The sequence below is a fragment of the Coffea arabica genome, chromosome 2c (genome assembly GCF_036785885.1).
Source record: "Coffea arabica cultivar ET-39 chromosome 2c, Coffea Arabica ET-39 HiFi, whole genome shotgun sequence".
NCBI lineage: Eukaryota > Viridiplantae > Streptophyta > Magnoliopsida > Gentianales > Rubiaceae > Coffea > Coffea arabica.
This window is the reverse complement of record NC_092312.1, coordinates 9241400-9265683: the sequence shown is the minus strand read 5'-3', so window position 1 is coordinate 9265683 and position 24284 is coordinate 9241400. Positions and strand designations below refer to the sequence as shown.

Below are 24284 nucleotides of genomic sequence, written 5' to 3'. Positions count from 1 at the left end.
GAATATTATATTTGCCAGAAATGACACTTCATTCATTTTTCTTCAAAAAGAGATTCAAAAAAGTACAAATAAATGAATGAAATATACCGGAACTTTGGAATATTATACTGCCCCTAAACAATTTTTGTATGAATTAATTTTATATATACTGCTAATGTATTAGGTGGGAATGTTCCAAAAAAGTCCCTATAGAAGCAAGTTGAAAATCGTCGAAGAGCAGATATAAGTTGTTTCAGAGGGATATCCTTCAACGATTAATTATAGCAATATGTTAATTGCACAACGTGTTAATATGTCTTTGTGTTAATTACATAACAAAAGTCACACATCAATTAAATGTGTTTATAACATCATTTCAGTAATTATATCAACACATAAATTTATATAAATTGTACTCAATGCAAAAACGGTCGTAAAATAATGTATTATTTGAATAGTGTATTATTTGAAATATTATTTGGAATAATTACTGTAGCACTTTTTGTGATGTGATGTATGTGAGATAAAAAGGTGGTTGGGAATATAAAAAGGTGGGTTGGAAAATGTGTTTATGATGCAAGCGAAATATTATTTTGGATAAGTTTTGTATCCAAACACTCCCAATTTCATATTTCAGAAATATCCAGATGTTTCCATAAATCAAAACTTTAAATGTACAAAAAATGAGGGTATTTCGTTAAATATACCTAAACACATGTTGCCCTTAGTTGTACCCAAAACTTTTAAAAAACTACATAACATTTCACACTTCCAAAAATCTCCTATCCATACGATTGAAATTCAAAACTCCTTTGACCACAACCCATTTTTAAATAGTATAAGGATATAATTTTGTTAAATTTCTCATATTCTTTTATCTTCAAGGAATAAATTCAAGAAAAAGGTGAATATTTGAAACCGATATTTAATAGTAAAACTCAAGATATCTAATACTTTACTGGACAAAAAAGGACAAAAATTGAAGGTAGTAATTGGAATACAACTAGTAAAATTATAACTAAATTAATGATTAGTTTACACCTTGATGCACCATATCCAGTCAGTCACTTGAGCGGGCTGAATGTGGTGAAGCACCATTTTAAAGAATTAGATGTGTCACGGACCGTATTGATCAGTAATTCACAATTTGATACCTTTTTCCAAAGGAAAAGCAAACGAAATATTCAATAAACGACTAATTTATAAAGAAACACAAATTAGTGCCATATGAGCGTAGATGCAAGGGAGAAGGTGATTGATTTTGCAATTCTTTAATTTTTTTTTTCTAATTGGACTGTCAGAGAGTGCAATGAAACTAATTGGAGGACAATTGATTTAAAATAAGAGAGAGAAAAAAAGGGATAGAGTCATTAATTTGCTAATGGACACTCTAAAATTTTGGTAGTGATGAATTATTAAAAAAAGGGAAAAGGACATATAAATCAATTATGGGGAGAAGGTAATTGATTTACAAGTTTTTTAATTATAGGAATCTAAGAAGGGAAACTATAAATTCGACTCAATGATTCAAACTAGCTATAAAGAATCAAATTTAACGGTGGCAACTGTAATTAACTTGCCAAACAAATTGGTCAGAGATTTGGAGTGACCAAATCATGAATTAATCATTATAGTTTAGGACCTTAGATGTATCATAATTAATTATTCTCTGCCGGAGACGCCAAACTGCAGAGGGCTTTATTGGAATTAAAGCTTGAGATAAAATCTCCCTCTACTTATCTAAATTCTCGACTTAAGCCCCCATCGCCGTTTGCCACTCCACCCCAGCTCCACTGAACATGGCGGCGCTAATGGCCGCAGTAGCTGCCGCCGCCTCCACGGTTTTCGCCACCCTCCACCTAACCAAACCCGCTATTCCTCTCACCCGCACCACTCACCGCCATCTCCGCACCATAATTGCCTCCTCACTCTCTTCCGCTCCCTCCACCACACCTGAATTCAACATCACCTTCGCCCCTCCCAAGCCCAAGCTCAAGCCCAAACCCGCATCCGAATCCGCCACTGAAACTCCGGGCCATGACTCAGCTAGCGAATTGGATGACCAACTCTACATCCCGTGGATTGTCCGCGACGAGAATGGCAACCTCACCCTCCAGTCTACTCCTCCGGCTCGTCTACTTCACGCGATGGGCAATGCCGAGACTAAGAAGAAGAAGAAGAAGAAAGAGAAAGACTCTAAAGCAAAGCCGGCTTCTCCCACAGCTGAGCCGAAGTTCTCCAAGGCTGCCCGCCGGTTTTATAATGAGAATTTCCGGGACCCGCCTCAGCGGCTTAGTAAGGTCTTAGCTGCTGCTGGAGGTAACAAAAATGCTTCACTGCTTATTTAGTTATTTAGTTCAGTTTTATCAAATAAATGAGGATGCTACGGCACGAGGCGGTGTACCTTGTGCTCTATTGGTTGTAAATTGCACTTATTTTGCTGTAATTGTATTGTTAAATTTAAAGCGTTTCTTATTATGAGGGGTGTGCTGCGTGACCGCAGTATCATTTGTCTAATGGACGCATTACTATTTCTTGAGACAATTTACTGTCTGATGATACAAAGTTTTAGTATACTTAAGCTGTCATACTCTACGGCGGCTAGTGATGTTTGTGGATGGAAAATGTTGAATTACATTTAATGTTTCTGTATGATTGGGTTTGATTTGACAGTGGCATCAAGAAGAAACAGCGAAGAGCTTATTTTCGGAGGTAAAGTGACTGTTAATGGTTCTGTATGCAATACTCCTCAGGTTAGACAGCTGCACTGTTAAAGAAGAAAACCATTTTTTTTTATGATATGGTTTCTTGTGATGAAGTATGGCATTTATTTGCTTGTGTGATGGATCAGACCAGAGTTGATCCTGTTAGGGATGTGATCTATGTCAACGGGAACCGCCTGCCCAAGAAACTGCCCCCAAAGGTCTATTTTGCGCTAAACAAGCCGAAAGGGTTTGTTATCAACGTCTATCTATGTAACTTGTCATTAGTATTTGAGACTTCAACGTTTGAATCATGCACTTTTTCTATAAGCTGAAAACAGTATAATCTTGCAGTTACATTTGCTCGGCTGGAGAGAAGGAGACGAAGTCCGTGCTGTCTCTGTTCAATGATTTTATGAATAGTTGGGTATGTTGGGCTGAATTGTTATGTATTTTGCGCTAGACATTGCAACTAAAGTGTTCTATATCCCTAAACTAATATGATGGCACCTCCAGCAAGGGCTTTATTTTGACATATGAGTATTTTTTGCATTTTTCTCAGGATAAAAGGAACCCTGGACTACCAAAACCACGACTATTTACTGTTGGTCGTCTTGATGTTGCCACAACTGGATTGCTTATAGTTACAAATGATGGTATTTTTTATTTTGACTCATTGATGTTACTAATAATGATGTTTATACGGTACTGGTATTTGTTGAATTACTTTTGTTTTAGGGGATTTTGCTCAGAAGCTTTCACATCCTTCTTCTAAATTATCCAAGGAGTAAGTTCTTGTTGATATTTTTGTCCATTCTTTGAATGGGATTCTTGCTTTTCATGTCTTATACTTATTTTAGAATTCATTCTGCTTTCCTATCGTTTGATTCAGTATTAAAAGAGTAAGTTTCAGCAGTGGTCAAGCATTCAACATTATGTGCTTACTTACCTGATATACTGAATCTTACTGAAATGTATTGCTATAGATATATTGCAACTATTGATGGTTCCGTCAATAAGCGACATTTGATTACCATTAGTGAAGGGACTGTTGTTGAAGGCGTTCAATGCGCCCCGGATATTGTAGAGCTGCTACCGCCGCAGCCAGATCTGTCAAGACCACGAATTCGGATTGTGGTATTAATTTTTCTCTTCTGAGAATACTGGACTTATTTACAACTGTTAAGGAACTAGTCTATTCCTTTTTCTTTTGATTTTTGTTTTCTGCCTAGCATTTCCTGGTGTTCTTGTATAAAAGGCCTTTGCAGTTGTTTTCCTTTTCCTTTTAATTTCTTTCTCAAACACTGACAAGGTAATCTTTTATAGGGTGGTCATCTCCATGCTGTCATCACCTTCCTCTTTTCCCTCTTCCGATGCAATAATTATTAGAATAATGAGAAGAAGGGGGGAAATAACTAAAAGTCTCAAGTTATTGCTTTGTGTTGGTAACGACTCATGAATAAAGCCAAAAAAAAAACATGCTGTATATGTATTAAGTATATGGATGGCAGAAACTCGTCTACCTGTGATGGACTTCCGAGTCTGTTGTCCACCCAAAACTATGGTCCTGACTGACAAATAAATCATGCTTTTGTTTGATGAATTGTAGTCTCCATTTGTCATTCTGGCCTTTGTTGTGTCATTATTTATGCAGATAAGGAAAAGATAATGGATCAGACCTCCACTTACTTTTAATGGTGCAGGTTCATGAGGGAAGAAATCATGAAGTGCGGGAACTTGTAAAAAATGCTGGACTTGAGGTAGTTTTTGGTTTCTGAGATGTGTTTTAGCTTCTGAAAATGTTTCTTCTGCTTCCTATCTTGATTAATGGCTAATATGATGTTTCCTCTGTTTCTTCATCTGATTCTTATCTTGATTAATTGCTAAAATGTTCTGTCTTTTTCTGTCTCTCTGTTCTTTTTAAAAAGCTTTTGGTGTGAAATACTTGAATTCTCAACTAGTCAAATTTGGAAAACAGGTTGACAGGGATTCTGACCTTCCAAATTTCATTTTAATCTTTTAGACAGGAATGTGTAGTGGGCTTCTAATAAATGCTCCAATGGTGCTATCCCATTTCTTTTCACTCGTGGAGAGAAGTATTAAGGAGTGTTGCCCTTCCTTTTAAAATCCATCCTTGGACCTTTGCGCTTTATGAATTCTGATACTGATAAAGAATTGAGTTTACAGAATTTTATCTTCTGATCCTTGCCTTGCTCACTTTCGACATTCTTTTTTTTTTTTTCATTTTTCTTTCTGTAAATCTATTGTACTTCAATATTGTCAGTGGCAGTCTTGAGCATAGATCACTTATGTCTGTCCACTTATGTTCTTCTTGTTGTAAGTTTTATGTATGCCTTCCCTTTGTTGACTGTAAATGAATTGTTTTCTTACTCCTTTTCGTGTTTCTTCTATTTCAGATTCATGCACTGAAGCGCATACGCATTGGTGGTTTCAGGCTTCCATCAGATCTTGGGTAAGATAATTTTTGGCAACTTTAGATGGTTAGATTTCGTTGTTAGCCAAAAGATGCTTGTTCAGTCTGTTTCTTTTATCCGTTCCCTTTCTCCTCCCCTCCGTGGGCTAAGGCATGATTTAACCCTGAGGATCAAAAGACTTGTAACGCATGGTCCATTCTGAATGGCTAATGGTTTTGTAAAATTAACATTTTTTTCTATTACTTTCTGCTCCTTAGAAATGCTTGAGAATTGTGTGCTAAGCATCTGAGACCTTTTCTTTTGTTATTTGGGTATCTGGGATCAATATTTATGCATCTTTTTTCTCTGTACCCCGTTTTCTCTGATCCAGTGATAAAAACTTGAGTGTTTATATCAGGGAGTCTTCATTTCAAATAACTATAGGACACAATCCTTCTCCCTGCAGAGGGAGTAAAAGTAGCTTTGCTTTTCATATTTTCTTGGACAATGAGTTGCATACTGCTATTCCATTGATGCTGATTAAAGCTGTGCTTGATCTCTCCAGTAATACTAGAAGTTTGCTTGAATTAGCCATATATAAATAGATATTCTTGGACACTACGTGGTTTTCATGTTAAGGCAAAAGCTCTCGACTCTGGTGCTCTGGAGTTTGCTTAGTTATGTGCCCGTGTATTCTCTGCTTCTTTGGTCTATTGCAATAAAACAAGCACGATTTTATTTATTGCAGTAAATTGTTAGGAACTCCATCATCTCTATTTTGCATGAGGTAACTGAGCGGAAAGATTTTTAGCTACAAGACATTGTGAACTGTGTAACTCAGGGTAATTTTTCTGCTGACAGGATTGGAAAGCATGTTGAACTGAAGCAAGCTAATCTCCGAGCACTGGGTTGGAAGAGCTGAAACTGATTTCCAAAATGATGGAGCTTGCAGTTATTTTTGGATCGCCTGTTCACCTCAAAAGTTGAATGTGGACATCTGTCTTGTCTACTTGGCGGGAGTTGGTCTTGCACTGTTTAATGCTGAAACAGATGGAAGTAGAATTTCCTGCAGCTGCAAGTCAAGTTTGCCTGGGGTTCGGCTCGGGTGTCTAGAGCTTCTTTCAAGTGGAGAGTCCTTGCCGCGGGTCAGATGATACATGTTGAAAATTGTTTATACTTCTTATACCAGGAGTGGCAAAATATACCAGGACGTCTACCCAGTGTTGATATGTAAATGACAAATATCGACTCAGATTTCGGATGCAATGCTTGCAAGTCATGCATTTTGTAGCATACCAACCAAATGGCAAAGATAGTATATTATGATTTCGCACCACAACGGTAGATGCAGTGAGGATGATTCACCAGATTCTCGTTTAAGTTCATATCACCTACGGTGCAGAAACGAGTTTTATACATACAATCTCATGCTAGCAAATTTTTGCCTTGTTCCTGATGTCTGGGGCAAGCCAGAGAATGCACCATTTGGAAAAAAGAAAAAGAAGAAAAAGGTAACTTGAAGGTGTTCGTGAATGGCAAATTAGAAGGATGAGCAGAATAAGAAGGCGAAGATATTTGTGTGTGAAATGCATTAACGTGGTCAATGTCATCCTAATTGAAGAAAGAGATGACAGTACAACCTGTGTCGGCCGGCAACCCATGTTGAGGTTCACATGTTGTCCTACCTCTCTGTGTACTGTAGGGATACAACATGACGAAACATTTTGATTCTCAATGTAGTGTGCATGGAGTGAAAAGGACCTTTTAAGGGTAAAGATTATACTATCATCTTTGATTCACTAAGAAAAAAATTATCGTGACAGATTTGGCTTCACCAATTGTCAAACCTAAAAAGGGCAAAAAAAAAAAACCGCCTCATAGATCTGTTAATTTAGCTGTAACGATCGGCAGATGTAAAGTATCCATGATCGTTGTAGAATTTTGACTTCACTTACTTGAGACGGCTGAAAGATAGAAGTTGACAAATTTCAATGGAGGATGATGTGGGGAAAGCCAAAAGGTTGCCTTGAAGGGTAATCATGTAGCATCAAAATCATATATTGGTATCAAAGTCGAGAAGCGGTTCATTCTTCTCCTTTACATCCATTCCATTCATTCATCTGAATGTAAAAATTCCATCATATCATTATCAGCGCCGAGTAATGCCGGAGAAACAAACTGACTAGAGTCTACTGTAGAAATTGCAGTCATTAATCCCCCAAAATCATACTGAAACGCACTCATTTGGTAGGCAATTGGTTGCATTTGTCTGAGAACAGAACGTACAAAAAATTGTGTACAGTGTGTACTGACATATGGCCAGGCAAGGAGCGGAACCGGAATTACGCGGGAACTTAAAAAGCTTATTTTTATTCCATTTTGCAAAATAGTTAACAATATAATCCAATGGCAGTCCCTTTCGGAACTCTGAAGTATTAGTTGTATGATCTGTGACGAGATCTTCCTCCAATCGTGCCGGCCTCAACGACGCGTCCCATTTCTCCATTTTGTTTTCCCATTTTTCCAATATTCTTCCGTCCCATTTGTGAAACTGAAACCAACTTCTTCTTCTTTCTTTTTTCCCCTTTCAAATACTGCTTACTGCTGCTATGCAGAGTGGTAGAACATTATTGATTGATTGAGTTCAATCTTGCTACCAGGAATACCGATTGAATTGAATGGCGTCGTCTTCTTCGACTACTGCATCTGTGGGAAGGCCGTCATCGTCACACAGGTCGGAGAGGCCTCCTCTCTCTACTTCTGCTTCTGCATCTGCTGCGAGTAATGTGAATAGTTCAAGAAGTTCTCGTTCAAGTATTCCTACTTCATTGTCTTCTTCTACTAACGGTATTCCTACTTCAAGACGCTCTCGTTCCCTGACTCCCAGTTCTCGGACTCGTTCGCCTTCGCCTTTTTCCTCCTCTTGTCTTTCCAACGATCCGGGTTTGTTTTTCCATGTCTCTTTTCAGTTCCCTAGTCCTTTGTAAATCAGGAAATGATTATATAGTCTCTCAGGTACAACTCTTGATATGTACAAGCCGTAAAGCATCTTGTGCGAATACTTCAGTGACCGATTCCATACAGAGTAGAAGCCCTGTGAATTGTGACTGTATGAGTCCCGGTGTTTGCAATCCCTGGAATAATAATTTGGTCGATTTTTTGGAGTTTTGTTTTCTGGGTTTGTGTTATGATGTGCACTGAAACAAAGATCAAAACTTTATCGGAGAACCCCTTTTTCTTTTCCTCGTCCTCATCCCTGTTTCACGGGCAACTTGTTTGGTCTACAATGTAAACTTGTTCTACATGCTTAGCTGATAACTGGTGCACTGGTGGGACTCGAACCCAGGACCTTATTACTATCTACGCAACGAAACTGATTCAACAAGGGTTCATCTCCTTGTTCACCAGCTTATTTGATGCATGTATTTACTCTTTAAGTACTGCACTGTGGCCAGCAGTGCCAAATGTTTTCTAGCACGTCTTCTTTGGAATTACACGTTTGAAGTCGCTGAGTCAACGGAAATTATACTGTTTGAACTGTAATTTGGGAGAGGTCTTAGACTAATCTGCCTCATCATTCTTCTAGTTTTGCAGATTAACTTCTCATGATCTTCTAACTACTTATTTTGTGTTAAGGATGTTCTCTGGGGAAATTCCACTTGTTTTCTGCCTGAAGCCCTCATGCTTGTGGCACGTGGTTCTAGAGTCTTATTTCTGTAGTATATGAACAGGAAATATGGCCATTAATTTGAGGGTTGAATATACACCAGCGATCAGTAGTCTTTAATCTTTATTGCTTGTTGTAGAAGATCCCCTTAAGGAATCTAAGTTAAAAAAACGTAAATGTGAGCCATATAAAACTTGTATCTGATTTCAGTATGGGCACAATGCACATGATCCCTTCTTTGCTTGTTACTAGATGAACTCTATCATTTTTACTAGAAGTTTAGCAGCATAAATATGAGTACACAAGAAACTTCATTTAAACCATCTGAAGAAGGTGAATAACATCTCTGTATGTGGCCACGTGTAAAGATATCCTGGTTTCGAATCAAGCATTGATTACAACATTTACAGCCTTTCTTTTTTTAGGGTGTTTGATCCTTGGTCTGATATGAGATTTTTTTTTGGTTTATAGTCAGTTTGCAGCGTAAGAAATTGATTAAAAATGTTGAAATATCTGCAGAACCTGGAAGAGTAAGAGTTGCTGTCAGAATTCGTCCAAGAATTGCAGCAGATCTTTCAGATGCTGATTATCCTGATTGTGTTGAAGTGCAGCCAGAGGTGATTAATATGCAGACGTATGCAACTACGAGTCTATGACATATAACAAACATCCTTTTTGTGCTGATCATAAATACAAGTTATGGTTTTTAAGATGATTGCATTTCCTTATGTTTCAGCCACTCCCGTTCTTTGTCTGCGTTAGTTTATTTAACCGAGTGCAGGAATCGCTGTGTGTGCCTGTCTGCTTCATTGCTTCCTTCTCGTGGCTGTTCACCATGCACACTGTATATTTAATCCAAGAAGTTAAGATGTCTTTCGTTCTGCAGCTCAAGAAGTTAAAGCTGAGAAAAAACAATTGGAGTGCTGAGTATTTTAGGTTTGATGAAGTATTTGCAACAAGTGCGTCTCAAAAGCGTGTTTATGAGGTGGTTGCTAAATCGGTTGTTGAGGTAAGTATCAGCAGAGCGCAAAGCATCGTGGTTTTGGAATACATCCATTATCTGTTTGTGACTCTGTTTCTCTGATTTTTCTCCAATACTCAGTTCATTTTGCTTAAGAGAAAAATTGGAATAATTCATACTAAAAATGTATAATGTTATTTTAACTGTGAATTTAACTGAAAGGTGTAAAAGATGGAAGAATCAAGACTGCTTAGGTGATATGATCAATTCAGGAATAAAGAAATTAGGAAAGAAAAGGTTGCATGCATTTATTAGAAGTTTGTACCTCGGATGCTCTGCTTTTTATGTCTCGGCAGCAACTTTTTCAGCTTCATTCAATTTATTTCTCAGTTCAGTATGGCAGATATATTTTGTATTTTCTACCGCTGTAATTAATCTAAGAGTCTACTAGCACAAATATGCTTGCGAAGGAAGGTGAGAATCTGTATAAACGCTGTATAAATGCTGGACCAGCCAGCTCAAATAAAAAATAGAGAATGGGTATATTACTTAGCAGGTTTTGGGGCTTATGCCTCGATAAGGAGTTGGGTCTTTTTGGGGGTATAATACCCATAATCCTAGTCGTCATTGTATGAACCCCCAGCTATTGAAAACATCAGCTCATACATTATTCTTTCCAGTTCATAGCTTCTGAGAGAATTTGTATCGAAACTGGAAATATATCTTTTCAAAATATGGATACATTGGCAAAATTCATGTACTTTATATTTAGGCGAGTCTTTTTTTTTTTTTTTTTTTATGCTTTCAGCAACTTATCTACCATACAGAATTGTGGAGGTATCATTGCTAAACATGCAAAAATTAAAGGGTAATTCTTTCCATTCATAAAAATTTTGATTTTTCTTTCTTTAAAGCAAGCATTTAAATTCTTGTAAAAGAAATGAACTTATTGAGATGATTGGAACAAGATATTGACACGAAAGAGGAGGTGCCGTTCACTTTTGCAGAGTGTGTTGGATGGATACAACGGGACAGTGATGGCATATGGTCAAACAGGCACTGGGAAGACTTATACCCTTGGTAGAGTGGGTAAAGACGATGATTCCAAGCGTGGTATCATGGTTAGAGCTTTAGAAGACATAACTACAAATACATCTCCCACATCTGATTGTGTGGAAATTTCATACCTTCAGGTACTGAAAATTATGGTGATGAACCTGTTAACCTGTTTGTTCTTTTTGTTGTTTCATTTCGGATACTTCCAAATATTATTGTTATCATTTCAGTTAAATTTTTTGATCGTAGTCTTTTATACTCTCAGACTTTGACTGTACACATTTGTCATCTTGGTGTTGAAATTTTTTTACTTGTTAAGTATTCAAACATGTTGGTCACACGACTCAATCCAATAGTTGATTTGCACTGCTAACCACTGAAGACGTTGTTTCACAGCTTTATATGGAATCTATCCAAGATTTGCTTGCACCTGAAAAGACAAACATCCCGATCGTTGAGGATGGAAGGACTGGAGAAGTATCAGTCCCTGGTGCCACTGTTGTAAAATTAAATAGCATGGACCAATTTGTACAACTACTGCACATGGGTGAAGCAAACCGTCATGCAGCTAATACAAAATTAAATACAGAATCATCACGCAGCCATGCAATTCTTATGGTAATTATAGATTGTAACTTTCCTCATCAATTTGGTAGTTCTTTAAAAATATTCGAGAACACATTTAATAACAAGGATTTTCCACTGCATTTTGCTTCCATATATTCTGTTTTAATCATGAAAATTTGTTTGTCCCTTTAGTAAGCTACTGACACATAACTTCTTCCCAAGGTATTTATCCGTAGATCTGTACCCGAGCAAGAAGGATTGGACATCTCTTTACGGGAAACAGAAGTAGATAAAAAAACAGGTAGACCAGGATATCATGTTCCAACAATTCGGAAAAGCAAGCTGCTCATAGTTGATCTTGCAGGATCTGAGCGATTGGATAAATCTGGTATATTCTCTACGCCAAAGCTGAATAAAGCTCTTTTCTTACTCATCATTTATCTTTATCTGTTTTCTTTTTCTTTGGACGACAAAATGATAGAACAAGGTTTATGGGTGTGTTTACATGGTCAAGTCCATACTCGGGGGCTCACTGGCTTGCCTGGTTGTTTCATCTGGTTGATTGCCTTAATGGCACTAATTTCTCTGTGTCATTTTTCATGTTCCAGGGAGTGAAGGTCACTTGCGTGAAGAGGCTAAATTTATCAATCTGTCCCTTACTTCTTTAGGAAAATGTATTAATGCACTGGCTGAAAATAGTCCTCATATTCCCACAAGAGATTCTAAACTAACCAGATTGCTTCGTGATTCATTTGGAGGTAAGATCTGAATTTTGAGTGCTGTATTTTTATGAGAGTCATTATTGTTCTGAAACATTTTCTGTCTAGTAATTTCACTTTGCATTGACGACTATTCTCACAAATTCCCCTAGAGAGAGAGAGAGAGAGAGAGAGAGAGAGAGAGAGAGACAATGGCTAATCTTTTTGTAGCTTGGAGAACAACACGCAAACAACGTTACTGCCATATTCTGTCATTTATAACTGCATAAGCAATTCTCAGGTTTGTTGAACTAAAGAAAATTCTATGGTAACTTCTCATTTTCAATCGATAACAGTGGAAATGTATTATCAAACATGCAATACCTGTGGAGACGATGATAAAAAAGAAAGAGTTTGTATAATTCACTTTTGGAGGACACAAGGTTGCATGGACCAATGGGTTGATATTGATTACAAGATGGAAGTTATTGACATGAAGCGCTCTTAGTTTATTAAAGAGTCTGTGTTCTTAATGTTGACAGTTTGATATTGCTATTGCATCATAAGATATTCATCAATTTTCGAAGCTAAACTTTTCATTTCCTATACAACTCCGTTGGTTTTTTGTGCCAAAATTTACGTGATTTTGACAAACAGGTTCAGCGAGGACTTCACTTATAGTAACTATAGGGCCATCTTCTCGTCATCATGCAGAAACCTCAAGCACTATAATGTTTGGACAACGGGTAAGTTACAATTCCTATCCATTTGAAGGTTCTCCATGACAATGTGCTTGAAATTTCCAATTTGAGTTGAGTATATAGTTGCCAAGGTGTTCACGAGTACGAAATTCTAAACATACACGTTTACATATTCCAAGACATTTTTCGCCATCATGTCCTTTTCTGAATTTTATTTTCTGCAGTAAAAAACTATAGCATTATGTTTCATGTGAGACAAATACTGGTGGAACATGGAGTAGCCTCTGTGTTTTTAACCAAATAGATTTATCATACATCACTTCTGGTACCTGAAATCACTTTTAATAGCCATAAGAATTATAACTCATCTAGTAAAGTGGATTCCTTGAAGAGCATGTTGCATTCATTTGCCTGGTGGACTATATTTCATGTCTCTATTCTTGATGAATTTGATTAGGAGTTTCTCAGCTTTACATGTTAATTCATTCTGTTCCTACAAAGCCCACTTCTTCCCTCTTCTTCCGTCTCTAATTTGCAAACAAAACCTAGAGATTCGTTATCTCTTCATCTTATATATTGACTGTGAATGCTTTAACATCTCCGTGTAAAATTTGTACACATCAAGCAAAAAACAACATAATATTGCTTCAATTTTGTCCTTGTGGAGAATTGCCTGCTTATTTCTGGGCCCATGAGTGATGAAGCTGTTGTCAACAGCAACAACAGTGGGGCAAAATGAGTGATTGTGTACTCTGGTTATTTTGTGGGCAATCTTGTTCGCAGCTTCTTATATGTATTTCAGTGTACATGATCTGTAATTTTACTAACTTTTGCAGGCCATGAAAATTGTAAATGCAGTAAAGCTAAAAGAAGAATTTGATTATGAAAGCTTATGCCGGAAGCTTGAGATTCAAGTTGACCACCTTACTGAAGAAGTGGATAAGCAGCAAAAGTTGAGGGAGAATTACAGAAGTGAAATGGAAATCAAGCTTAGAGAATACCAAAATTCATTGGCTGAAGCAGAAAAGAGTTTGGCTTCCAGGTCTGAGGTACTTGTTTGTCCTTTTGTGTTTGCTTTCCATTTCCAATATGTACACCAACTCTTGTTGAGCTCATTAGTCAAATAGCTTTGGTTCAGTAGCATCTTTAAAAAATGCAATGTTAAGCTTCTCATTATATGTAATCCATTGCAGTTTTTAGAGCAGGATAATGCTTCTTTAGAATCCAGGATGAAAGATTTTGTAAAAGAACTCAAAAGCCTAAAAGACCATAATGATCTGATGCATGATGAGATTGCACAACTTGAAAAGAGTATGAAGAATAACAAGGTAATGAAATCATCTACTTCATGGTTACTCAACATGAAATCCCAGAGATCTCTTTGCATTCTATCTTGATTGGCTTAATGTGAGATACTATATGCTAGATAAGGTTCTGCTGTATTTTTCTGTTTCAGCAGCTTCTTTATTTAGTTTCCACTTTAGATGAAATCTTCTCAATAACGTTACTTGACTGCAGTTGCTGGAGAAGGAGAATTCTCAGTTGGCACAGAAGTTGAAAGATGTTTTAGATGATTTGTCTCAGCAGAAAAATTATAATGACGTAATGAGAGATGAAGTTGCTAGCCTAGAAATGAGTTTAAAGCTCAGCAAGGTATCTTTTGTTTTGGATTTGTTGCAAAAGAACTTATCAACAATTCTGCCATTTACTCCACTTCACTTGGATGTTTATTGATACTAATGCTATGGGGTCTTTTCTCGCTTGCAGAAAAGGTGTTTACAAACTTGAAAATGGTGATTTTGTGAAGTGGTGTTGCACAAATGCTCATCACATAATAAGCCTTTCTCCATCTAGAACCAATAATCAAAAGTAGATTTTAAAAACATGAGTTGTGTAGTTTATGGTGTTATGGTAGTTGATATGCATCTGAGTTCTGTGGTTGTAGAGCTTTATTTGATGAACTTTGTTTTCACATTTAGAAGTGAAGGGAAAAAAGTACATATTTCTTCTTTATGCAAAGAAGCTTTGCGGAACAAAGTACATATTTCTTCTTTATGCAAAGAAGCTTTGCGGCACTAAAATGACTTAGTAGGGCTTTGGAACATGTAAATGAAGGTGACAGCAAGAGGGAATCTCTAACTTACTACTATAAGCAAAAGATGTGTTAGATAAATAGAAATGAACCAATTAAAGGGGCCAGGGCTCTCTGCAACTGCTAGAGCATGTAAGATACAAGTATGTCGTTGTTAAGGACATTAGATCACAATAACTCAAAATATGATTTTTGACAAGATGGGGCATGTTTCACATGAAATTTAACTTATTTGAACTGGATTAATTAGAGCAGTGCAAGTTTTTAGATGATTCAGGATTTGGACAAAACATATGCCTTTCTGTTTAGCATGAACAGAAAGAGAAATTGATTCAAGAAAACACCATAATTTTGTAACTGAGAGGCATGAATGCTAGTTGAACCCAGACTGACAGGCATATTTGAGGAGAGATTTTGCCTTACATGGTTGCAGAAGGATCTGACTTTATTGGTGGAGAAAATTACAAATCAAGTTGAGATTAACTTGTTCTCTATCTGGTATTTTTAAGAATGAGGGAGGCAGATCATCGCTGAGTCTAAATATCTTTTCTATCATTACCATATCAGTAAAACTATCTGAGGAAAATGGAATATAGACTCCAAATTAATTATCTATAAAAACCATGGAAATATCTGAAAATTTTGAACAACTAATGGTAGGGTGATCACGGGTCAAGTGACATGTAAAATCATGAATTGGTTGGAGATTTCTATGCTGTCAACTGAATCAGTTTGGAAATATTTTTGAGAGAAAAGGACAACCATGTTACAGAAGAACAGTTTCAGTAAATGATCTCTCTCTCTCTCTCTCTCTCTCCACCCTGCACTGGTATGCCACTCAATGCTAGGATTCTGGCCTTCAAGTGTGTTGGTAGTGCTACTGTGAATATCAAAAGGACCTCATATTGACCATAATATACATAGCAACTTGTTTGTTCATCCAAGCTTTGGATATGGATTTACATCCACCAATTGTAAAGTCATATCTAAGTTAGGTTCTCTTTTCTATCCTTAGTTTCTTCCTAATAAGTTCAGCACTGAAATTTTCTTCTGTCATATTTTCTGGTGTGAATAGACAAATTAATGTTTTTGTTTTGTCTGTTAGTAGCAACAGCAGCTAGAAAATTCTACATATCAGAAAGTGCTTGCGGATACCACCCAAATGTATGAGAAGGAATTAGCTGATCTGATGAAACAATCAGAAAATTCACATGCACTAGCTGAAAGTGCTGAAGGACATTTGGAAGAACTGAAGAAAAAACTAACTGATAATCAGATCTTAATGCAGGTTAAATATCTACATTCTCCATGCTCAAATTGATTTTGAGGAATTGCTGATCCTGTAACGTTGTGATAAATCTTTGAAGAACATTTAGTATTTTATTCCCAGTAGTTTTAGCAGAGAGACAGATTTGATCCTTTTTTTTTTCCTTCTTTTTAGCATGTTCAGATGGAAAACTCTGGATACCAGAAGACACTTGCAGAGACCACTCAGATGTATGAAGGGAAAATAGCTTCTTTGACTCGGGAGATCAATGAAGAGCATGCACGGTATATTGATGCACAAGAGCAGTTAAACATATTAAGAAAGCTCTCAAGTGGGCAGCAAAACTCAGTCCAGGTAACTGTTATGCCTTTAATTGAAAAGAGTTATCCTCCACCTGATACTTGTTTTGCTTAATGCCAGGTTCTCATGGATTATTGTTTGAATGGATATAAACTTGTCATAAGGCCACTGATTACCTTTTCATCTCTACAGCCATTTAACTCCTGGAATCAATTTTTCCCTGGTGATTTTTTTTTCCTTTTTTTGTCTGCTTCTCTTTTTTGATAGATTGAGGAGCAAAAAGAGATCAGAGAGCTTAAGTCTAGATTACAAGAAATGCATCAAGTGCATGAGGCAACTGGCAATGAACTGCAATCTCTGAAAAAAGAACACAATGATCTGGAAGCAGAAAAGGTATCACTGGAAAATGAGATTCATGCTATATATTAATACCTTTGTTCCTAGATCCACTGAAAGGAACTTCTCGGTTCAGGTTAAATTTTAGAACAGCACTTCTACCAGCTTGCTCTCAATTTTGAGAATTTTAAAATTAAAATGGTGTAAAAAGAATATGAAGACATAAGGAATGAAAACAAAAAGAATAATCTGATCTACTCGTAACACAAACAAGGAAAAGGATTAAGTTATTAACCATCTTGATGGTGTAGACTTCATTTAATCTGCTACAATCCCTGTCAACATTGATTTTTAGGGTAGATTAAATGATGAAATTCATACCCTGAGGCAAGCACTCAAAGTAGAGGAAATGCGAAGGAAGGCTGCTGAAAATGATCTGGTTAATATCAAGAAGGTTGTGCCAGAATCTGAAGATGGGTTTGAGGTCAGTTGCAACTTCTGGGCTCTTATTCCCTGGAAAAATTAGGTGGTTAAAATTTCTGCGACTTGCAGGAGAAGAGGTCATATACAAAAGAAAAATTGAACAGAGGACCTTCGTCATTTGGCCAAAGGAGCAGTATTGCGAAGATATGTGAAGAAGGTAAGTTTCTCTGGCTTTTGTCTGTTCAGGCGTGTCATCTTATTGCACCATATTTAGATAGGCCTTTGGGAGTTTGTGATGGTGATTATCCAATCTTTTACATTTAGAGCAATAGTCTGACATCGAGTGCATATAACGAGAAGCAGTAGGAGGATTGTGATGCCAAGGTCTGTGATCTGACAACTTAGGGACCTCCTACGCTAAATTGGCATAATAAGAATAAATTAAATTCTGTTGACAATAGGCAAATGAAAGTTCCATTGGTCTTGCTTGAAAGATGATTCTCTTGCTCTCTCTCTCTTTTCACTTTCAGTTGGCCTCCAAAAGATATTATCCTTGCTAACATGTGAAGAGTTGGATGTCCAAATTCATGCGGTGAAAGTGGTAGCCAATCTTGCCGCTGAAGGTATGCACAGAAATATACTTGATATTAATTTTGAATGTCAAAAGCTTCTGTTTTGAGTTTTAAAGTTTGTGGCTATTTTTCTTCTTCTTCTTCTTCTTCTTTTCTTTTTTGTTCTTTTTCTGTCTAAGTTGCATATCTTTTCCTCAACTCTGATGGGTTTGCAACTTTTAGTTATTGATCCTTTTGCTAACTGAAGATAATGGTAATATTTCTAACTCTTCAGTGTCAAGGTCTTTGACTACCTACATGCATACCATACAGAGTCATTTGGGGCAGATGCAATTGTTCTTTCATTGGGTGTTGTGCTGTTATTGAAATTATTGCGTTGTTTGGTGTACAATTACATTATGTTGAAAAGTTGGTCTACATAGTAAATGTTCCACATATATTCAATACAACATATAATGTAAATGTACACCAAAAACTATAACAAATACAACAACTGGATGAAACTGGACATAACACAAAAAGAAGCTTTTGACCAGTCGGGAATGCTTGGATAATCAGTAATCTGATGTCTAAAGTGGTGGATAGTCATGAACATTTGCAGAGTAATTTCTCAGGACCGGGTGGCAGATTCTCTGACTGTGTTTCCATAAATTCTGGCAATACTCGCAGGATTAGCGTTTCTCATTATGTTACTCTCTGGACAAAGACTTGCACCCACATACATGCTACTGAATATTTTCAAAATCACTCAATTAGGACCTAATGGTAAAGCAATTCTGTTCTTGATGGATGTACTGCATGCAATAAATAAAAAAAAAAAAAAATCTTTATATTGACGTTGGGTCATAATCCATTCATCAAAAGTTTACCTAAAATCTTAAAATAGTTATCTCATCTTTGACTTCTGGATGGTACTTAGTGTTGGAAAGAAGGTCCAGTTAAGAACTGAAAATCACGCCCACTTAAATCATCTACATTTTGACAAATCTATTGGAAGACACAAGCTATTGTAAAACCTATTGTACATTTCAGATAAAATATCGTTTTACTTAATATTTCAACTTTCTATATCACTATTCCGGTGCTCAATGCTTGGTTTTGACGTTATAAACTTTGGATACAAATATCCAAAGCCTGAACTCCCAATGATATCAATATTTCACAGCATTTTTTCCAAAAGGCAGAGCAGCAATTTTTTTTCAACTGTTTTGTTAAGTTTTTCAGCAAATTGAGTTAAAAGCTCTCCTATCCTGAGGTTCCAAATGAAGTAAGAAAAAGTAGTGAGAGTCTCCGAGGTCTGGAAAATGGTTTGTTATTATTTTCAAAAATACTGATTCTCACCGTTAAACATGGTTAATAAATTTGGCAAATTTGTTCAGGCACTAGTACACTTCAAAATATATCTTACTTTGAAAAATGAAACTTGCTAACAGTCTAGTTAAATCTAAACTTAAAGAGATTCAAGTGAAAATTTAATTAACTTTTGCTTTTTTAGTAAAATTTAATGTTCTATAGGCACAAAGAGAACTTGAATCAAATTCAGATATCCATTGCACTTCTTGTAAATCTTTAAGACAGCATCACAAATGCAAGAATTAATAGTTTTTTTTGGCATAGATTACAAATGTTAGACTTACTGCACGCATCATGCAATCCTCAAACTTGACAAAGATCAAAATCTTTAGTTCCTTTCTCATGCTTACCACTCAATATAGAGAGCAACCAAGAGAGGATTGTTCATGAAGGGGGTCTGGATGCACTGCTCATGCTGCTGCAGTCATCAGAGAATACAACCATACTCAGGGTGGCTTCTGGTGCTATTGCCAATTTGGCCATGAATGGTATTTGTACATCTTGGCTGTCTTCTGTTGTAAATATATATCTGTGTAATGTACTCAGATTTAGATGTTGGTGAGTTATTCTCTCCCCTTCAATCAACAGGAGCTCCCTTGCAGCATTTTAAGTTCTTATCACCTTTCTGATAATTGGTTCTAAGTTGTTGTTTGGGCAAGAAAGTTTGCCAATATAAGTGGCAATAAGCATTTCTCCTAGATGCATTGCTTCGTGAGAAATAGATTGAACAAAAGGTAACAAGAAGAAAAGGAAGTAATATGGAAAAGTATTATTTGCTAGATGAGGTTTTTTGGCCGGTAAATGTCCATCTAATTAATTAACAGCTGCAGTCTTTTGGGAAATAATGGAACTCTTGATTTAATACTTCTTTTGGTTTGCATATATCTATATTATTTAGTTGCATACATGAAAAAAAGCAAGTATGAGCATTCTAACAATGTTACTTACAGTCTAACACTAAGAAATAGTAGAATCATATCTGTGTAGCCCCTTTCAGTGGGTTGTGTTTAGAGGTTCTGATTAATGGAACACTGCTAAGGAGTTTAGTCTCATGCGAGAAGTATGGCTAACTTTCTGCTGCTTTACTTTGGCTACAACCAGCTGAGAACAATTTAGATTTGGTACGAGTGAAACAGTTGATCAAATTATAATCCAACTGACGTGATTCAAATATTGGTATGATGCTGGTAGATATTTTGGCATGTGTGTTAGCTGATAACCAGCATTATTGCATTTGAGGGACAGATTCTGACGTTATACCTAAGAAGCTTCTAATGACATTACAGCCAGGTCATTCCTGGATCTTAGTGTTACTGAAAAACAGAAGAACGGAGATAACAGAGAGAGTAGCCACAAAAATCTTCTTCCCCAAAATGACAGATAACTCCATACTGAACTGAATAAGATTCTTAATTCATAAAACCACCCCAGGCGTATAATGCAATTTCTACTTGGCTTTTAGCTTAGTTTCTTCTCTCTCTCTCTCTCAAACGTCGTGTCTGTTCTCATCTATATGTTCCCTAAATATTTGCCTTTCATAACTTGCAAGATAATCAAGTTCTCTATTTTTATTTTCTTTTTATATTTTGCAAATATTCTCAAAATGGAGGAATTTTGTTTTTCTTACAAAAACACTGGTCGTGTTTACAGATATTCCGTTCCTTCCATATGTAGAAGTAGATAAGCAGGATTTAGTTCTAGTTCCCTTATAATTTTTCCCTGAGCATGTTTGTGTTAGTATGTCTTGTGTTTTAATTTTGAGACGAGGCTTTTGTGGTATGTTCTTGGTACATGAAAATATGTATGGTAAGATGTGACCGATTTGTTTAACATATGTATGGTAAGATGTGACTTATTTGTAACATTTAACTTCTTCAGAGTTGAATCAAGGCCTAATAGCAAGTAAAGCTGGTGTTCGGCTTCTTGCAAATACAGCTACCAAAAGTGATGACCCACAAACTCTGAGAATGGTAGCCGGAGCAATTGCAAATTTGTGTGGAAATGGTAATCTTATTGCCCATGGATGACATTTTATTGCTTTATCTATTTCATCTCCAGCTGGAGTATATACTAGTTTATCTGAGTCTTCTTGTATGGTTGAAATTCAGTTTAAAAGTTTTAAAATGCCATAATGGATACATTGTACTTGTTTGGTTAAATATCTTGGACAAGAAAAATGCTTCTGAGGCTTTAGATAAGAAGGTATCAGTTACTGATGTCTTATGCTCCTGATATAACAGAAAGCTTACATGTAATCCTGAGGGAAGATGCGGCCATTAAAGCTCTTGTCAAAATGGCTAGATATGGGAATATTGATGTCATAGCTCAGGTAGCCAGAGGAATGGCTAACTTTGCAAAGTGTGAATCTCGAGGAATACTTCAAGGTTTGAAAATTGGCTATTATCTCCATTGTAACATGTATACTATATTACAGAGGTCATGCATCTGAAGCTTTATCTACTGCAGGAAATAGGAGAGGGCGTTCACCATTAGTGGAAGATAATGCTCTAGCATGGTTGATCGCCAACTCCAATACCACTTCTAGTTCAGCTCGGCGTCACATAGAACTTGCTCTTTGTCATTTGGCACAAAATGGTAACTATTTCCTTGAACAGTTCATGGTGTAATTGATTATCTAAGGACTTAGGATTGTTGCACAATCCATAAATGGAAGTTGACCATAAATGGACTTAGCAGATTTTAACTGCAAAATGCTGTCAAGTGCATTCTTCCAGCTATCATCTGATGTTTCACAGAATCCATTTTGTGCTTGTCTCTGTTTCTCCAAGTTTGATGGACATTATTACCACGTTCGCAAGACTACAATGTAAACTGACATTGCATGTGAACTTGCTGATCTCCACAGAATACAATGCTAAGGATTTTGTATCCAGTGGAGGATTGAAAGAACTGAGTCGAATATCGGTGGAGTCTTCGAGAGAAGACATCCGCAACTTGGCGAACAGGACACTGAAGTTGAGTTCAGCATTTCAAGCTGCTGTTGATGCACTGTGAAGCAGGATGTATATACAAAACAATTTTAGGATTCTTGGTCATTTCTTTACATGGTTAAGTAGGTCTTCTGTTCTGTGCTGCCAAATACAATCACACTCCTTTTACAGGTACTGTCCCGGGTATGAGGTGGAAATATATATATATATATATATTTTTTTGGCTGATGTAAAAGATTTTGACGAATTCCAAGCAATAAAGCATAACAAATGAAATTACCCTGCCAATTACTTACCCTGCTTTTTCAAGCCTTTGATCAATTAGCCATATAAACAAAGTTGACGCTAAGTAGCATAGGTCATGCATCGATTTTAACAGGATACTGCTTTTTTTTTTTTTTTTTTAAATCTCTATTTCTTTTAAGATTGGAATGAGGCGATGCTTGTTACAGTCTTACTACAAGTCAAGCCCATAAATCCAATTGACCAAATCATGTGGGTAATCGTCAAATGCTAACTCAAACTCTTCTTGGCCAAGACGTCCAAACCGGAAGTGTCTCTCACAGCAAAAGTGGCTTTACTTAATTACTCAGCCATGACTTGACAATTCTCTTAACCAAAATTTGCTTTGGCAGCTCATTTACATCTTTATTTGATCTGGAATTGGCCTGTAATGCTTTCATTGTGCTGAGCCAAGCTGCCCCCTCCCCTTTCTAATTTGTTGGACATATGCACTGTACGTATTGGGGGTGGACTCTCGGTGTTTGGTCCGGACTGTGGACAAGAATTTTGTAAATTGTCACACAAGGTATTAATGGCAATCAATGACGACTGTACAATCAAAATGCTGCATGTTTATACAGTCTACTTAACATGCATAAAAGAAAAGGGTTGAAACAAAATTGGGCACTTTGGGAGGTAAGGAAAAAGAGGCTACTAAAAAAATTTTGGGATAAGGGGAAGGATACAAAACTTTTCCTTTTCCTCCCGCTTTGCCTAGAAAGAGCAAATCAAAGCTCAAGGAAAATTTTTTATATACCTAGTTTATCCTCCATGCAGTAGATAGCAAAATTATGATGACAATCACGTCTAAAATTGTCCCATTTCTCACTTAAAATTCTTAAACTAGAGAGAGAGCAACTTCAATTTTATTTTTTTTCTCTATTGACTTTACCTCCAGTTTAGTGCGTAGGAATAGATTAGAAAGGAAAGACTTTTCCAACTTGTCCATTCTATTTCAGTGTTTAGTATGATTCATTCAGGTGAGAAAATCTTTTCCTCCTAGAATGCTCATTCCAACTATTTTTTTTCTAGAATCTCATTCTTTAAAAAGAATTTAGGGAAAGATCTTTACACCTTCATCTTAGAATGCCTAAATAGTAAGACATCAAATTTATCCTCATAAATTTTATATTGCATCACCATATCTTTGGCTATTTGTAAGTTCAATTAATATTTGAATGTAATTTTTCATAATAATTAATTTTCCTTGTATTTAGAATAATTGTTCCTTTATACTAGGAAGCAAATGTTTTAAGATACTTTATTCTTTGACTTTTGAACAATTGTGCAAGAATTTTTTGAATCTCATGTCAAAATTGAAAATAAATTAAAAATAAATTATAATTGTTTGGTTTCATGTAATTTATATTTTATAATTTTAATTTTAACTTAAAAATCTATATATTAGAATGAATCAGTTATTATAATTGACGAATTTTGATATCAATCCTCATTTATTTTTAAAGCAAAAATATCAAAACTTCACGTAAATAGACAAATACTATTGCAGAACAAATAAAACGGAAACTAATATAATGTATCATGTCCTATAATCTAATCCAAGGGAATTAAGTCAAATTTGTAATTAGTATATTTCATTCTAACATCTAAATATTGATTATACCAAACATTAGAAATTGAACATTGTAAATTGAGTAAATATTATGTTCTAACTTGTCTATCAAACCCTGAAATAATAAAATTTTTTTCCTACCATTTTGGATGGAAACGTATTTTGGGTCGAAAGGCCTTTCCATTCTTGGATATTCCTGCAGATATGAAATTTCTTGGTCTGGGATGCTTTACATAATCTATCCTTATTTAGTATGTTAGGATGACTTGAGCATAATTCTACTTTGATCAAATGGTTTGTAAATCTCTACCAACATAAACGGATTATCCCCATCTTTATCTGGAAAATTGCCAGTGTAAAGTTCGCTGATATTTTGTCAAGGCTAAGCCC

The 24284-nt window shown here is 36.2% G+C and overlaps 2 protein-coding genes across 16 annotated transcripts; both read left to right on the top strand.

The window, feature by feature from the left end:
- The first annotated feature begins 1629 nt into the window (after positions 1-1629).
- Positions 1630-6434, top strand: LOC113725768 (putative ribosomal large subunit pseudouridine synthase SVR1, chloroplastic). Of its 2 annotated transcripts, none has more exons than XM_072074183.1 (10): positions 1630-2298; positions 2653-2691; positions 2799-2931; positions 3036-3108; positions 3244-3337; positions 3420-3468; positions 3668-3818; positions 4385-4441; positions 5099-5154; positions 5957-6434. In XM_072074183.1, the coding sequence occupies exons 1-10, from the start codon at positions 1779-1781 to the stop codon at positions 6015-6017; spliced, it is 1233 nt and encodes a 410-aa protein (XP_071930284.1). In that variant the 5' UTR covers positions 1630-1778; the 3' UTR covers positions 6018-6434. The 2 variants fall into 2 exon arrangements, with proteins under 2 accessions (XP_071930284.1, XP_027104916.2); XM_027249115.2 differs by having other exon boundaries at positions 1638-2298; positions 2653-2732; positions 2831-2931.
- Positions 6435-6999: 565 nt separating this feature from the next.
- LOC113725776 (kinesin-like protein KIN-UC) lies at positions 7000-22327 on the top strand. 14 transcript variants are annotated; one of them, XM_072074175.1, is made up of 23 exons: positions 7198-7829; positions 7959-8038; positions 9282-9379; positions 9544-9771; positions 10731-10916; positions 11176-11397; positions 11569-11734; positions 11955-12104; positions 12702-12790; positions 13582-13794; positions 13939-14073; positions 14264-14398; positions 15946-16125; positions 16279-16458; positions 16672-16797; positions 17096-17224; positions 17293-17380; positions 17694-17786; positions 19451-19576; positions 20967-21092; positions 21329-21472; positions 21555-21683; positions 21955-22327. In XM_072074175.1, exons 1-23 carry the CDS (start codon positions 7774-7776, stop codon positions 22101-22103), a joined length of 3228 nt encoding a protein of 1075 aa, XP_071930276.1. In that variant the 5' UTR covers positions 7198-7773; the 3' UTR covers positions 22104-22327. The 14 variants fall into 14 exon arrangements, with proteins under 14 accessions (XP_071930280.1, XP_071930283.1, XP_071930274.1 ...); XM_072074180.1 differs by adding an exon at positions 10532-10591 and having other exon boundaries at positions 7212-7876; positions 9282-9771; XM_027249137.2 differs by having other exon boundaries at positions 7214-7876; positions 9282-9396; positions 9649-9771.
- Positions 22328-24284: the final 1957 nt, after the last annotated feature.

What these genes read in the sequence shown, in the direction of transcription:
- LOC113725768 (XM_027249115.2), top strand. Translation starts at nt 1,779, where the DNA reads ATGGCGGCGCTAATGGCCGCAGTAGCTGCCGCCGCCTCCACGGTTTTC. An exon ending in GCGCTAAACAAGCCGAAAGG is followed by an intron (nt 2,932 to 3,035) that starts GTTTGTTATCAA and finishes ATAATCTTGCAG; the next exon opens with TTACATTTGCTCGGCTGGAG. An exon ending in GCTTATAGTTACAAATGATG is followed by an intron (nt 3,338 to 3,419) that starts GTATTTTTTATT and finishes CTTTTGTTTTAG; the next exon opens with GGGATTTTGCTCAGAAGCTT.
- LOC113725776 (XM_072074172.1), top strand. Translation starts at nt 7,774, where the DNA reads ATGGCGTCGTCTTCTTCGACTACTGCATCTGTGGGAAGGCCGTCATCG. An exon ending in GCAGCCATGCAATTCTTATG is followed by an intron (nt 11,398 to 11,568) that starts GTAATTATAGAT and finishes CTTCTTCCCAAG; the next exon opens with GTATTTATCCGTAGATCTGT. An exon ending in ATCTCGAGGAATACTTCAAG is followed by an intron (nt 21,473 to 21,554) that starts GTTTGAAAATTG and finishes TATCTACTGCAG; the next exon opens with GAAATAGGAGAGGGCGTTCA.